We start from the raw sequence: 16,771 nt of genomic DNA, 5'->3' as shown, positions 1-16,771 counted from the left end.
CCATATCCCCCCTGCCCCAGATCACTCCCTACTTCCTGCCCCAGATCCCCTCACTGCCTTCCCCAGATCCCCCCACTACCTCCCCCAGATCCCCCACTACCTTCCCCAGATCCCCCACTGCCTGCCCCAGATCCCCCACTGCCTGCCCCAGATCCCCTCACTGCCTTCCCCAAATCCACCCCACTACCTTCCCCAGATCCCTCACTACCTTCCCCAGATCCCCCCCACCGCCTGCCCCAGATCCCCCACTGCCTGCCCCAGATCCCCCACTGCCTGCCCCAGATCCCCCCACTGCCTTCCCCAGATCCACCCCACTACCTTCCCCAGATCCACCCCACTACCTTCCCCAGATCCACCCCACTACCTTCCCCAGATCCCCCCACTGCCTGCCCCAGATCCCCCACTGCCTGCCCCAGATCCCTCCCACTACCTTCCCCAGATCCCCCCCACTGCCTGCCCCAGATCCCCCCACTGCCTGCCCCAGATCCCCTCACTGCCTTCCCCAGATCCCCCCACTGCCTGCCCCAGATCCCCTCACTGCCTTCCCCAGATCCCCCACTGCCTGCCCCAGATCCCCCCACTGCCTGCCCCAGATCCCCCACTGCCCCACTGCCCCAGATCCCCCACTGCCTGCCCCAGATCCCTCACTGCCTTCCCCAGATCCCCCCACTACCTGCCCCAGATCCCCCACTGCCTTCCCCAGATCCCCCCACTGCCTGCCCCAGATCCCCTCACTGCCTTCCCCAGATCCCCCACTGCCTGCCCCAGATCCCCCACTGCCTGCCCCAGATCCCCCACTGCCTGCCCCAGATCCCCTCACTGCCTGCCCCAGATCCCCCCCACTGCCTGCCCCAGATCCCTCACTGCCTTCCCCAGATCCCCCCCCACTACCTTCCCCAGATCCCCCTCACTACCTTCCCCAGATCCCCCACTGCTTGCCCCAGATCCCTCCTTACTGCCTGCCCCAGACCCCCCACTACCTTCCCCAGATACCCCCACTACCTTCCCCAGATCCCCCACTGCCTGCCCCAGATCCCCCCACTACCTGCCCCATATCCCCCACTGCCCCAGATCCCCCACTGCCTGCCCCAGATCCCCCATTGCAGCACCGATGCACCCTTCCCCAGGGTCCCCTCTCTGCCTGCCCCATTGCAGCACCGATGCACCGCGCCACCGTAACCTCTCTGCCTGCCCCATTGCAGCACTGATGCACCGCGCCACCGTACCCTCTCTCTGCCCCCCACTCAGGCACCGATGCACCGCCCACCACTACCCTCTCCCGCTCCCCCCACTCAGACACCGATGCACCACACCACCCCAGTACCCTCTCTCTGCCCCCACTCAGACACCGATGCACCACACCACCGATCCCCTCTCTCTGCCCCCCCCCCACTCAGACACCGATGCACCACACCACCGTCCCCCTCTCCTCTGATCCCCCCCACTCAGACACACACGGCCTCCTTTATGTATTTGTTTCTCCTTGGTTGTTTAGACCCCATTAGGGAGCTAATTGTGATGAGGCTGAGGTCTGGGGTATTGTAGTAAAGTACAGTTAGTTCATGGCTAATTGCTCCAACAGCTGCTGGTGGTTATGAAAACGAGCAAGAAGGAGGAACAGAGGAGAGGAGAGAAGGGGTCTCTTCTACAGCGCTGGTCCCAGCTCCGGTGCACTCTAGGCTGGGCGTAGTGGAGCACCACCAGGGTCTCTCTGGAGCGCGACACAGAACAGAACAGGCATCCGGATAAATCACCATACTCTCTGAGGAGCCTGCTGTTTTATATTTTCTGTGTGTGACAGTATCTCTCCATGTTTTTATTTCTGGCAACCTCCCCAGCCCTTCTCCATATTCCCATATGAGCCAGCAGACCCCCCTTTGGGCGAGCAGTGCTTCATGTGTGACAGTTAGCATGTGGCGGAACCCTCTGATGTGGAAGGAAGTGAACAGTGGGTTTGGTGCCAGCTCCACCACAGAGCAGAGCAGAGGAGGGATATCACAGAGGCTGCTGCTGCCAATAGCCTGGTGCTCTGGATGAAAGCCTCAGCGATAAGTCCTGATCCTGTAACCGTGCAGGTGAAGGGTGGAGGAATGTGGATAGGGTCCAATGTGTTTCAGCCAATGAGATTGTCCCTTTAGCAACTCTGCAGGGTCCAGAGTCGCTACTCTCCTCCTGTTCTCTCTGTTCCACTTCCCTATTAGCTTTAGGCACTTTATCAATTTGTAACTAGCTAGGTAAAACAACCACATATCACAGGCATAGTCAGTACACTTCTCCTCAGTAAAGTAGCCATCAGCGAGGTGGGGTGCTTTGCAGTTATTTAAGAGAGTCTTTGAAGAAAGTAGGGTTTCAGATATTTTTGAAGATGGGCAGGGACTCTGCTGTCCTATCTTCAGTGGTTAGCTTGTTCCACCGTTGTGGTGCCAGGACTACACCCCAGGATAAGACCAAGATGCAAACACAGGAGGTGGATAGTTTGAATCTCAGATATTTATTATAACACAGGGGGCAGGCAAATGGCAGGTCGAGGGCAGGCAGAGGTTCACCGTAATCCAGATCAGAGTCAGGCAGGTACCGGACTTCTGGCAGGTTCATGGTCAGGACAGGCAGAAAGGTTTGAACCGGGAAGAGTAGAAACAAAATTTTGAGAACAAGAAACCGGGAAACACGCTGGTACGACCTGACAAGACAATACGAACTGGATACAGACAAACAGAAAATGCATGTATAAATACACAGGAGATAAAGGGGGGGAAATGGGCAACACCTGGTGGGGGGTGGAGACAAGCACAACACAGGTGAAACTGATCAGGGCGTGACACCAGGACAGAGAAGAGTTGGACTGGGCTGAGCGGGGTCTGACATCCCATTAGGGGTAGGAGGGCCAAGAGTCCAGAGGTGGCAGGACTTGGGTTGGGAGGAAGGTTTGAACATACCCTAAAGTTTTTTATTTTAATTTTACCTTTATTTAACTAGGCAAGTCAGTTAAGAACAAATTCTTATTTTCAATGAAGGCCTAGGAACAGTGGGTTAACTGCCTGTTCTGGGGCAGAACGACAGATTTGTACCTTGTCGGCTCGGAGATTCAAACTTGCAACCTTTCGGTTCCTAGGCCAACGCTCTAACCACTAGGCTACCCTGCCGCCCCAAGTTAGGGTGGGGCAGTTCCTCTTGCTGCTACGTAGGCAAGCACCATGGTCTTGTAGTGGATGCGAGCTTCGACTGGAAGCTCGTGGAGGACCGGGGTGACATGGGAGAGCATGAGAAGGTTGAAAACCAGACGGCTGCAGCGGTTTTGGATACATTTCAGAGGTTTGTTGTCACGAGCCCAGAACCCAGCCAACAGCGAGTTGCAGTAGTCCAGATGGGAGATGACAAGTGCCTGGATTAGGACATGTGCTTCTTCCTGTGTGAGGTAGGGTCGTACTAAATCAAATCAAATCAAATTTATTTATATAGCCCTTCGTACATCAGCTGATATCTCAAAGTGCTGTACAGAAACCCAGCCTAAAACCCCAAACAGCAAGCAATGTAGGTGTAGAAGCATCTACTATGCAGATGTTGTAGAGCATGAACCTGCAGGAACATAGTAGTAGGTACACAATTTTCTAGATCTAGCTTAACATGGTAACAGCTATATCATAACTCTAGCTTTTAACATGGTAGTAGCAAACCATAGCTCTAGCCTAGCATGGTAGTAGCTATATTTTATAACTCTAGCCTGGCTCTAGCCTAGCATGGTAGTAGCTACACCATAGCTCTAGCCTAGCATGATAGTAGCTACACCATAGTTCTATTCTAGCATGGTAGTAGCTACACCATAGCTCTAGCCTAGCATGATAGTAGCTACACCATAGTTCTATTCTAGCATGGTAGTAGCTACACCGTAGCTCTAGCCTAGCTCTAGCCTAGCATGATAGTAGCTACACCATAGTTCTATTCTAGCATGGTAGTAGCTACACCGTAGCTCCAGCCTAACATTGCAGTAGCGTCACCGTAGCTCTAGCCTAGCATTGTAGTATCTCTATCATAGCTTTAGCCTAGCATGATAGTAGCTACACCATAGTTCTATTCTAGCATGATAGTAGCTACACCATAGTTCTATTCTGGCATAATATAATAATAATATATGCCATTTAGCTGACACTTTTATCCAAAGCGACTCACAGTCATGTGTGCATACATTCTACATATGGGTGGTTCCGGGAATCGAACCCACTACCCTGGCATTACAAGCACCATGCTCTACCAACTGAGCCACAGAAGGACCACATGATAGTAGCTACACCATAGTTCTATTCTAGCATGGTAGTAGCTACACCATAGCTCTATTCTAGCATGATAGTAGCTACACCATAGTTCTATTCTAGCATGATAGTAGCTACACCATAGCTCTATTCTAGCATGATAGTAGCTACACCATAGCTCTAGCCTAGCATGGTAGTAGCTACACCATAGTTAAATTCTAGCATGGTAGTAGCTACACCATAGCTCTAGCCTAGCGTGATAGTAGCTACACCATAGTTCTATTCTAGCATGATAGTAGCTACACCATAGCTCTAGCCTAGCGTGATAGTAGCTACACCATAGTTCTATTCTAGCATGATAGTAGCTACACCATAGCTCTCGCCTAGCATGATAGTAGCTAACCATAGCTCTAGCCTAGCGTGATAGTAGCTACACCATAGCTCTAGCCTAGCGTGATAGTAGCTACACCATAGTTCTATTCTAGCATGATAGTAGCTACACCATAGTTCTATTCTAGCATGATAGTAGCTACACCATAGTTCTATTCTAGCATGATAGTAGCTACACCATAGTTCTATTCTAGCATGATAGTAGCTACACCATAGTTCTATTCTAGCATGATAGTAGCTACACCATAGCTCTAGCCTAGCATGATAGTAGCTACACCATAGTTCTATTCTAGCATGATAGTAGCTACACCATAGCTCTAGCCTAGCGTGATAGTAGCTACACCATAGCTCTAGCCTAGCATGATAGTAGCTACACCATAGTTCTATTCTAGCATGATAGTAGCTACACCATAGTTCTATTCTAGCATGATAGTAGCTACACCATAGTTCTATTCTAGCATGATAGTAGCTACACCATAGTTCTATTCTAGCATGATAGTAGCTACATCACAGCTCTAGCCTAACGTGATAGTAGCTACACCATAGTTCTATTCTAGCATGATAGTAGCTACACCATAGCTCTAGCCTAGCATGATAGTAGCTACACCATAGCTCTAGCCTAGCATGGTAGTAGCTACACCATAGTTAAATTCTAGCATGGTAGTAGCTACACCATAGCTCTAGCCTAGCGTGATAGTAGCTACACCATAGTTCTATTCTAGCATGATAGTAGCTACACCATAGCTCTAGCCTAGCGTGATAGTAGCTACACCATAGTTCTATTCTAGCATGATAGTAGCTACACCATAGCTCTCGCCTAGCATGATAGTAGCTACACCATAGTTCTATTCTAGCATGATAGTAGCTACGCCATAGCTCTAGCCTAGCGTGATAGTAGCTACACCATAGCTCTAGCCTAGCGTGATAGTAGCTACACCATAGTTCTATTCTAGCATGATAGTAGCTACACCATAGCTCTAGCCTAGCGTGATAGTAGCTACACCATAGTTCTATTCTAGCATGATAGTAGCTACACCATAGTTCTATTCTAGCATGATAGTAGCTACACCATAGCTCTAGCCTAGCGTGATAGTAGCTACACCATAGTTCTATTCTAGCATGATAGTAGCTACACCATAGTTCTATTCTAGCATGATAGTAGCTACACCATAGCTCTATTCTAGCATGATAGTAGCTACACCATAGTTCTATTCTAGCATGATAGTAGCTACACCATAGTTCTATTCTAGCATGGTAGTAGCTACACCATAGCTCTAGCCTACGTCTGCCTGACTTGACTGCTCATTTATTCTGTTCATACGAGCCACGCTGATGATGAATGTCCCACGGACTGCACATGTGTTCAAATATTCATCAATCAGGGCGCGCCAATTTAGAAATGGAGGAAAACCAATAGCATGTTCTGTGGCAACGGTCATGGTATGTTTATATGAATATTTAGGCCGTGGGTGGCACATTGAGATTAATCTGTGCCTTAGTCACTTTTCAACCAATTGCATTTATTATTTTTTCTTTATATTGAGCAGGGAGAAGGAGAGTAGAGGGGGAGGAGAGAATGAAGGGGGAGAGAGGCGGAGGAAAGTGGGAGACAATATGGGAAGGTTTTTGATGTGGGTCGGCTGTGGAAATGGACTCAGGATTTCTCCAGTGGTGCTTTAGAATTCAAAAAAAGTAATGTCGGTCGGGCTCTAAGAAAATCCTCATTTCATGTGTATAATACTTGTTGATTACCAGAAAGCTGCAGAACTGTCTGGATAAGTAATTTTAGATTGTTAACTACTTAATGCTGCTAAAATGCTGCTATTTCCTTTGTGCTTTTGCAAAAATCTAATTTTCAGTATCATGAAATCAGACCTATTTTTTCCTTGTCTCGAACACAGATGGTTACCAGAAGTACTTGATTAATCAATGCTCCTTACAGCTCCTAACAGTGCAGATCTGTACTGACAGTATTTTCTATCTATCTCTCCTTTCCCCTCAATATCTCAATCTCTCTCCTCTCTCTCTCTCCTTTCCCCCTATCTCAATCTCTCTCCCTCTCTCTCTCTCCTTTCCCCCTATCTCAATCTCTCTCCCTCTCGCTCTCTCCTTTCCCCTATCTCACTCTCTCTCCCTCTGTCTCTCTCTCTTCTTCCCCTAACTCAATCTCTCTCCTTTCCCCTATCTCAATCTCTCTCTCTCTCTCTCTCTCCCCCCTATCTCAATCTCTCTCCTCTCTCTCTTCCTTCCCGCTATCTCAATCTCTCTCCCTCTGTCTCTCTCTCTTCCTTCCCCTAACTCAATCTCTCTCCCTCTGTCTCTCTCTCTTCCTTCCCCCTATCTCAATCTCTCTCCTCTGTCTCTCTCTTCCTCCCCCTATCTCAATCTCTCATCTCCCTCTCTCTCTCCTTTCCCCTATCTCAATCTCCCTCCCTCTCTCTCTCCTTTCCCCCTATCTCAATCTCTCTCCCTCTCTCTCCTTTCCCCTATCTCAATCTCTCTCTCTCCTCTCTCTCTCTGTCCCCCTATCTCAATCTCTCTCCCTCTCTCTCTCTCAATCTTTCCCCTATCTCAATCTCCTCCCTCTCTCTCTCCTTTCCCCCTATCTCAATCTCTCTCCCTCTCTCTCTCTCCTTTCCCCCTATCTCAATCTCTCCCCTCTCTCTCTCCTTTCCCCTATCTCAATCCTCTCCCTCTCTCTCTCATGTCCCCCCCTATCAATCTCTCTCCCTCTCTCTCTCCTGTCCCCCTCTCTCTCCTGTCCCCCTATCTCAATCTCTCTCCCTCTCGCTCTCTCCTTTCCCCCTATCTCAATCTCTCTCCCTCTGTCTCTCTCTCTTCCTTCCCCTAACTCAATCTCTCTCTCTCTCTCTCTCTCTCTCTCTCTCTCTCTCTCCTTTCCCCCTATCTCAATCTCTCTCTCTCTCTCTCTCTCTCCTTCCCCTATCTCTCTCTCTCTCTGTCTTTCCCCTCTCTCTCTCCTTTCCCTTCCCCCTATCTCAATCTCTCTCTCTCCCTCTCTCTCTCTCTCTCTCTGTCCCCCTATCTCAATCTCTCTCCCTCTCTCTCTCTCCTGTCCCCCTATCTCAATCTCTCTCCCTCTCTCAATTTCCATTCATTTCAATTTGAAGGGCTTCATTGGCATGGGGAACATATGTTTATATTGCCAAAGCAAGATAAATAGACAATAAACAAAAGGGAAATAAACAAGCGAAATAAACAATTGTAAATGAACAGTAAACATTACACTCACAAATGTTTTAAAATAATATAAACATTTCAAATGGTATATTATTGGCTATGTACAGTGTTGTAACAATGTTCAAATATTTTAAATATGAAAGGAATAATAAATAAACAGAAAAATATAGGTTATATTTACAATGGTGTTTTCTCCCTCTCCTCTTTGTAGCTCTCCTCCATTCAAGTGGGCTGGGGGGCAGTAGGGTGGTTTACCCAGCAGAGTCACCCTCTCCTGGGGCAGGTATGACAGGAAGTGAGCCAGATGGCACGGGCCAGGTCTGGAGCATGTGACCTACTCTCTGGAGAATGTGAAGAAACTAAAGGTTAGGGAAGATGGGAAAAGGAGTCAGGGTGATGAAGGAAAAGAGACGATTAATGCAGAGAGTAGAGAAAGAAGAGGGAGAGGTGAGGATGAGATGGGAGGCGGGAATAGCATAGGGGGCGAATAGAGGTGCCTTTAATATTTCTCATTGTCTTAGGCCCTGTTTGAATACTTTAATGTCTCAACAAAGGGAGGAAGGAAGGTCGCATTTAAAAGGTATTTCAACAGGGCCCTGGTTTTGGACGATTTCTGTTTTGAATGAGTGAGTATTATAGAGCTCAACACTTTCCTCCTGTATGATCCATCTGTATGATCCATCTGTATGAGCCAGCTGTATGAGCCATCGGTATTATCCATCTATATGATCCATCTGTATGAGCCATCTGTATTATCCATATATATGATCCATCTGAATGAGCCATCTGTATTATCCATCTATATGATCCATCTGTATGAGCCATCTGTATTATCCATCTATATGATCCATCTATATGAGCCATCTGTATTATCCATCTGTATGAGTTACCTGTATGATCCATCTATATGATCCATCTGTATGATCCATTTGTATGATCCATCTGTACGAGCCATGTGTATGAGCCATCTGTACGAGCCATCTGTATGATCCATCTGTATGATCCATCTATATGATCCATCTGTATGAGCCATCTGTATGATCCATCTGTGTGAGTCAACCTGTATGATCCATCTATATGATCCATCCATATGATCCATCGGTATGATCCATCTATATTATCCATCTGTATGATCCATCTGTATGAGCCAGCTGTATGAGCCATCGGTATTATCCATCTATATGATCCATCTGTATGAGCCATCTGTATTATCCATCTATATGATCCATCTGTATTAGCCATCTGTATTATCCATCTATATGATCCATCTGTATGAGCCATCTGTATTATCCATCTATATGATCCATCTATATTATCCATCTGTATGATCCATCTGTATGAGCCAGCTGTATGAGCCATCGGTATTATCCATCTATATGATCCATCTGTATGAGCCATCTGTATTATCCATCTATATGATCCATCTGTATTAGCCATCTGTATTATCCATCTATATTATCCATCTGTATGAGCCATCTGTATTATCCATCTATATGATCCATCTATATTATCAATTTCTGTATGATCCATCTGTATGATCCATCTGTATCATCCATCTGTATGAGCCAGCTGTATGAGCCATCGGTATTATCCATCTATATGATCCATCTGTATGAGCCATCTGTATTATCCATCTATATGATCCATCTGTATTAGCCATCTGTATGATCCATCTATATGATCCATCTGTATGAGCCATCTGTATTATCCATCTATATGATCCATCTATATTATCCATCTGTATGATCCATCTGTATGATCCATCTGTATGAGCCATCTGTATTATCCATCTATATGATCCATCTATATGATCCATCTGTATGATCCATCTGTATGATCCATCTGTATGAGCCAGCTGTATGAGCCATCGGTATTATCCATCTATATGATCCATCTGTATGAGCCATCTGTATTATCCATCTATATGATCCATCTGTATTAGCCATCTGTATTATCCATCTATATGATCCATCTGTATGAGCCATCTGTATTATCCATCTATATGATCCATCTATATGAGCCATCTGTATTATCCATCTGTATGAGTTACCTGTATGATCCATCTATATGATCCATCTGTATGATCCATTTGTATGATCCATCTGTACGAGCCATCTGTATGAGCCATCTGTACAAGCCATCTGTATGATCCATCTGTATGATCCATCTATATTATCCATCTGTATGATCCATCTGTATGATCCATCTGTAACTGTAACACTTCTTATGTAGTCCTGTCCACAGTCATGAACCAAATCCTATTTAATCAAATCAGAGACAGAGAGGCCCTGTGGCTGCTATACCTCAGACCCCGAGGAAACCAGGCGGTCTCAGGTGGCTTGGAAAACACACATCCTTGTTTAACCAAGCAGGAAGCGAGCAGGAGGTTACAGTATCTGTAGTGTACAGTCAGTTCTCTTTTTAGACGCCAGAGATCTAGTCACTGCGGTAACGTTAAATGGATGTTTGTCATCATTAGAGGATCATAACATCTCTCGAGTCGCTCATCGTATTGTAGAACTACAACTACCTTTAGTATTTCATACATACCTTCCTCTCTCTTTCTCTTCCATCCTGCCTCTTGCTCCCTGCTCTAATTGGCTCCCTCTCTCTTTCTCTTCCATGCTGCCTCTTGCTCCCTGCTCTAATTGACTCCCTCTCTCTTTCTCTTCCATGCTGCCTCTTGCTCCCTGCTCTAATTGACTCCCTCTCTCTTTCTCTTCCATCCTGCCTTTTGCTCCCTGCTCTAATTGGCTCCCTCTCTCTTTCTCTTCCATCCTGCCTCTTGCTCCCTGCTCTAATTGGCTCCCTCTCTCTTTCTCTTCCATGCTGCCTCTTGCTCCCTGCTCTAATTGACTCCCTCTCTCTTTCTCTTCCATGCTGCCTCTTGCTCCCTGCTCTAATTGGCTCCCTCTCTCTTTCTCTTTCATCCTGCCTCTTGCTCCTTGCTCTAATTGGCTCCCTCTCTCTTTCTCTTCCATCCTGCCTCTTGCTCCCTGCTCTAATTGGCTTTGATCTAAAATTGGCCTGGGTAAGAAGTCTGTCTTTTACAGTCACATTTTCATATGGGGGGGCTTTGAACATATTGGAAGGGGGTTCATTTTCCACTTTGACTTCCCTGGGACACCGGGAGGGTTGAGCATATGGCGAACACCCTCGTCACTCCCCACAGCAGCACCCGCCACACGGCCCGCCGGAGTCTCCAGCGACAACAGGAGGGACCATATTCCAATTTCTGCTTCCTGTCAGGGGCGAATCCCAGGGCGCTACCCTCACTCTCCGATCCTCCTCCCTGATCGGTCTCCCCCATCCCTGCTCCTCCAACATCCAACATCTCTCTCCGCACACACACACACACACCCGTGAAGCAAATCAGCATCTCTGTATCACAGTCTGTAACTGTAGAAGGAAGAGTAAAATAACATTGCATTGTATTTCCCTCACACTTTACTGTATAAATGATGGTAGATCTGACAGTCAGAAAGTCAGTGTTTATGGGTAACATTCAGTCAGTGAAATGTAGAGGCTAACTGGTGGAAAATGTTAAGACAAGTCTGATTTATTAAGCCAGTCTTTGTAAGACAAGTCTGATTCAAGCCTGTCTTTGTAAGACAAGGCGGATTCATTGAGCCAGTCTTAGTAAGACAAGTCTGATTCATTAAGCCTGTCCTTGTAAGACAAGTCTGATTCATTAAGCCTGTCTTAGTTAGACAAGTCTGATTCATTAAGCCTGTCTTAGTAAGACAAGTCTGATTCATTAAGCCTGTCTTAGTTAGACAAGTCTGATTCATTAAGCCTGTCTTTGTAAGACAAGTCTGATTCATTAAGCCAGTCTTTGTAAGACAAGTCTGATTCATTAAGCCAGTCTTTGTAAGACAAGTCTGATTCATTAAGCCAGTCTTAGTTAGACCATATAAGAAATAGATAAAACTATTTATTTCACCTTTATTTAACCAGGTAGTCCAGTTGAGAACAAGTTCTCGTTTACAACTGTGACCTGGTCAAGATAAAGCAAAGCAGTGCAACACAAACAACAACAGAGTTACACATGGAATAAACAAGCGTACAGTCAATAACACAATAGAAAAGTCTATATACAGTGTGTACAAATGAAGTAAGTGTCATTTATTTAGTCGACTCTATAAACATTGCTTTGTTCTGTAAAGTAATCTCTGCATGCAGAATAGATGGTGTCTGCGAGTTTGACCAGAAGTCCCCACAAGAATAGTAAACAAACAAACATTTGACCAACTGGGGACATTTTGTTACTCCCCATGAGGTCAAATGCTATTTCTAGGGGGTTTAGGGTTAAGGTTAGAATTAGTGTTTGGGTTAGAATTACAGGGTTAGGGTTAAGAGCTAGGGTTAGTTTTAGGGTTAGGACCTAGGGTTAAGGTTAGGTTTTTGGGTTAATTAGGGTTAGCGTAAGGGTGAGGGAAAATAGGATTTTGAATGGGACTGAATTGTGTGTCGCCACAAGGTTAACAGTACATGACTGTGTGTGTGTGTGTGTGTGTGTGTGTGTGTGTGTGTGTGTGTGTGTGTGTGTGTGTGTGTGTGTGTGTGTGTGTGTGTGTGTGTGTGTGTGCTCCTGTGTTTACATTACCACCACCGTACTGACATACTCCACATTACCACCACCATACTGACATACTCCACATTACCACCACCGTACTGACATACTCCACATTACCACCACCATACTGACATACTCCACATTACCACCACCATACTGACATACTCCACATTACCACCACCATACTGACATACTCCACATTACCACCACCGTACTGACATACTCCACATTACCACCACCGTACTGACATACTCCACATTACCATCACCATACTGACATACTCCACATTACCACCACCATACTGACATACTCCACATTACCACCACCATACTGACATACTCCACATTACCACCACCATACTGACATACTCCACATTACCACCACCATACTGACATACTCCACATTACCATCACCATACTGACATACTCCACATTACCACCACCATACTGACATACTCCACATTACCACCACCATACTGACATACTCCACATTACCACCACCAGTACTGACATACTCCACATTACCACCACCGTACTGACATACTCCACATTACCACCACCATACTGACATACTCCACATTACCACCACCATACTGACATACTTACCACCACATTACCACCACCCACCATACTGACATCACATTACCACCACCGTACTGACATACTCCACATTACCACCACCCTACTGACATACTCCACATTACCACCACCGTACTGACATACTCCACATTACCACCACCATACTGACATACTCCACATTACCCCCACCGTACTGACATACTCCACATTACCACCACCGTACTGACATACTCCACATTACCACCACCATACTGACATACTCCACATTACCCCACCATACTGACATACTCCACATTACCACCACCATACTGACATACTCCACATTACCACCACCATACTGACATACTCCACATTACCACCACCATACTGACATACTCCACATTACCACCACCATACTGACATACTCCACATTACCACCACCGTACTGACATACTCCACATTACCACCACCATACTGACATACTCCACATTACCACCACCATACTGACATACTCCACATTACCACCACCGTACTGACATACTCCACATTACCACCACCATACTGACATACTCCACATTACCACCACCATACTGACATACTCCACATTACCACCACCATACTGACATACTCCACATTACCACCACCGTACTGACATACTCCACATTACCACCACCATACTGACATACTCCACATTACCACCACCGTACTGACATACTCCACATTACCACCACCGTACTGACATACTCCACATTACCACCACCGTACTGACATACTCCACATTACCACCACCGTACTGACATACTCCACATTACCACCACCGTACTGACATACTCCGCATTACCACCACCGTACTGACATTACCACCACCATACTGACATACTCCACATTACCACCACCATACTGACATACTCCACATTACCACCACCGTACTGACATACTCCACATTACCACCACCGTACTGACATACTCCACATTACCACCACCGTACTGACATACTCCACATTACCACCACCGTACTGACATACTCCACATTACCACCACCATACTGACATACTCCACATTACCACCACCGTACTGACATACTCCACATTACCACCACCATACTGACATACTCTACATTACCACCACCATACTGACATTACCACCACCATACTGACATACTCCACATTACCACCACCATACTGACATACTCCACATTACCACCACCATACTGACATACTCCACATTACCACCACCATACTGACATACTCCACATTACCACCACCATACTGACATACTCCACATTACCACCACCATACTGACATACTCCACATTACCACCACCGTACTGACATACTCCACATTACCACCACCATACTGACATACTCCACATTACCACCACCATACTTACATACTCCACATTACCACCACCATACTGACATACTCCACATTACCACCACCGTACTGACATACTCCACATTACCACCACCATACTGACATACTCCACATTACCACCACCGTACTGACATACTCCACATTACCACCACCGTACTGACATACTCCACATTACCACCACCATACTGACATACTCCACATTACCACCACCATACTGACATACTCCACATTACCACCACCATACTGACTACTCCACATTACCACCACCATACTGACATACATCACATTACCACCACCATACTGACATACTCCACATTACCACCACCATACTGACATACTCCACATTACCACCACCGTACTGACATACTCCACATTACCACCACCATACTGACATACTCCACATTACCACCATACTGACATACTCCACATTACCACCACCATACTGACATACTCCACATTACCACCACCATACTGACATACTCCACATTACCACCACCGTACTGACATACTCCACATTACCCCACCCTTCCATGGATTTTTTCATGCTTTTATCCTTAAATACATTTTCTCTGATTGTTCAGCTTCAGATTACCATACATTATTCCCACCATCACGAGGGCTATTACCATACATTATCCCCACCATCACCGGGGCTATTACCATACATTATCCCCACCATCACGGGGGCTATTACCATACATTATCCCCACCATCGCTGGGGCTGTTATCACCGGGGCTGTTGCCACACATTATCCCCACCATCACCGGGGCTATTACCATACATTATCCCCACCATCACCGGGGCTATTACCATACATTATCCCCACCATCACCGGGGCTGTTGCCATACATTATCCCCACCATCACCGGGGCTATTACCAGACATTATCCCCACCATCACCGGGGCTATTACCATACATTATCCCCACCATCACCGGGGCTATTACCATACATTATCCCCACCATCACCGGGGCTATTACCATACATTATCCCCACCATCACCGGGGCTGTTGCCATACATTATCCCCACCATCACCGGGGCTATTACCAGACATTATCCCCACCATCACCAGGGCTATTACCATACATTATCCCCACCATCACCGGGGCTATTACCAGACATTATCCCCACCATCACCGGGGCTATTACCAGACATTATCCCCACCATCACCGGGGCTGTTGCCATACATTATCCCCACCATCACCGGGGCTATTACCAGACATTATCCCCACCATCACCGGGGCTATTACCAGACATTATCCCCACCATCACCGGGGCTGTTGCCATACATTATCCCCACCATCACCGGGGCTATTACCATACATTATCCCCACCAGCACCGGGGCTGTTGCCATACATTATCCCCACCATCACCGGGGCTATTACCATACATAATCCCCACCAGCACCGGGGCTGTTGCCATACATTATCCCCACCAGCACCGGGGCTGTTGCCATACATTATCCCCACCAGCACCGGGGCTGTTGCCGTGTTTGAAGTTATTGTATCAGTCCCAAGTTGTCACCTAACAGTGTGAGCCTGTTGATAAGACGTGTTGAAATAGATTATCCCCACTGAAGAAACTATTCCTGTGTTCCCCCTTGTCACCAGGGCTATGGTAACCATACATCTATCCCCACCACAGGACATTGTATGTATGTATTTGTGTGTGTGTGTGTGTGTGTGTGTGTGTGTGTGTGTGTGTGTGTGTGTGTGTGTGTGTGTGTGTGTGTGTGTGTGTGTGTGTGTGTGTGTGTGTGTGTGTGAGTGTGTGTGTGTTGGCCCACCTGGGTGCACTGATAGAGCCCTGTGTAAAGCCTTTTATCAGATTGCAGGCTGTTGCTCTTGTAAAAACCCCTTCAATTATTCAGCAAAGTCAAGTTCTGTTTTATCTCCCAAGTGGGCCTGCTTGGGGACAGCAGGGAGGGACAGAGGGATGGAGGGATAAAAGAGGAGGGAGAAGAGGAGCATTATCCCCACCATCACAGCAGGGAGGAGAGGGAGGGAGGGAAGGAGGGAGGTGAGGGATCAGGGAGGGAGGGGGAGGGTCAGGGAGGGACAGGAGGGAGCCTGGGGCTGGAGGGAGGGAGGGAGGGAGGGACCAGGGACATTATCCCCACCATCAGGGGCTATTAAGGAGGGATGAGCATACATTATCCCCACCATCACCTGATGCCACTAATTACTGTCTCATTTAGATGTGATTGAAATAACCAGCAGCTGGAGACATGGAGAAATAGACAACACCAAACAAGGAAGGACCAACGATATCTTATCCCCATGGAATGACCAGGGTATTCTATATGATTTATTCCATTAGGCAGGGTGGAGTCCAATTGAGACCAGGTGTTGTTTACCAACAGGGAGCCCTGTATGACAAACAATTATCCCCACCATCACCAGGGCTATTACAAGACATACAAA

The 16,771-nt window shown here is 46.8% G+C and overlaps 1 protein-coding gene across 1 annotated transcript in view; it reads left to right on the top strand.

Annotated features, from left to right (window-relative positions):
• Nucleotides 1–1,435, top strand: part of LOC118381900 (uncharacterized) — a 4,423-nt gene extending 2,988 nt beyond the window's left edge. The window contains exon 4 of the mRNA XM_052501351.1: nucleotides 1–1,435. This exon is cut by the window's left edge and continues 795 nt beyond it. Coding sequence (XP_052357311.1) covers nucleotides 1–1,435 — 1,435 coding nt within the window.
• Nucleotides 1,436–16,771: the final 15,336 nt, after the last annotated feature.

Source organism: Oncorhynchus keta, unplaced genomic scaffold, assembly GCF_023373465.1.
Source record: "Oncorhynchus keta strain PuntledgeMale-10-30-2019 unplaced genomic scaffold, Oket_V2 Un_contig_131_pilon_pilon, whole genome shotgun sequence".
NCBI lineage: Eukaryota > Metazoa > Chordata > Actinopteri > Salmoniformes > Salmonidae > Oncorhynchus > Oncorhynchus keta.
The sequence above is the reverse complement of the archived record's forward strand: the minus strand, read 5'-3'. Positions and strand labels throughout refer to the sequence as shown.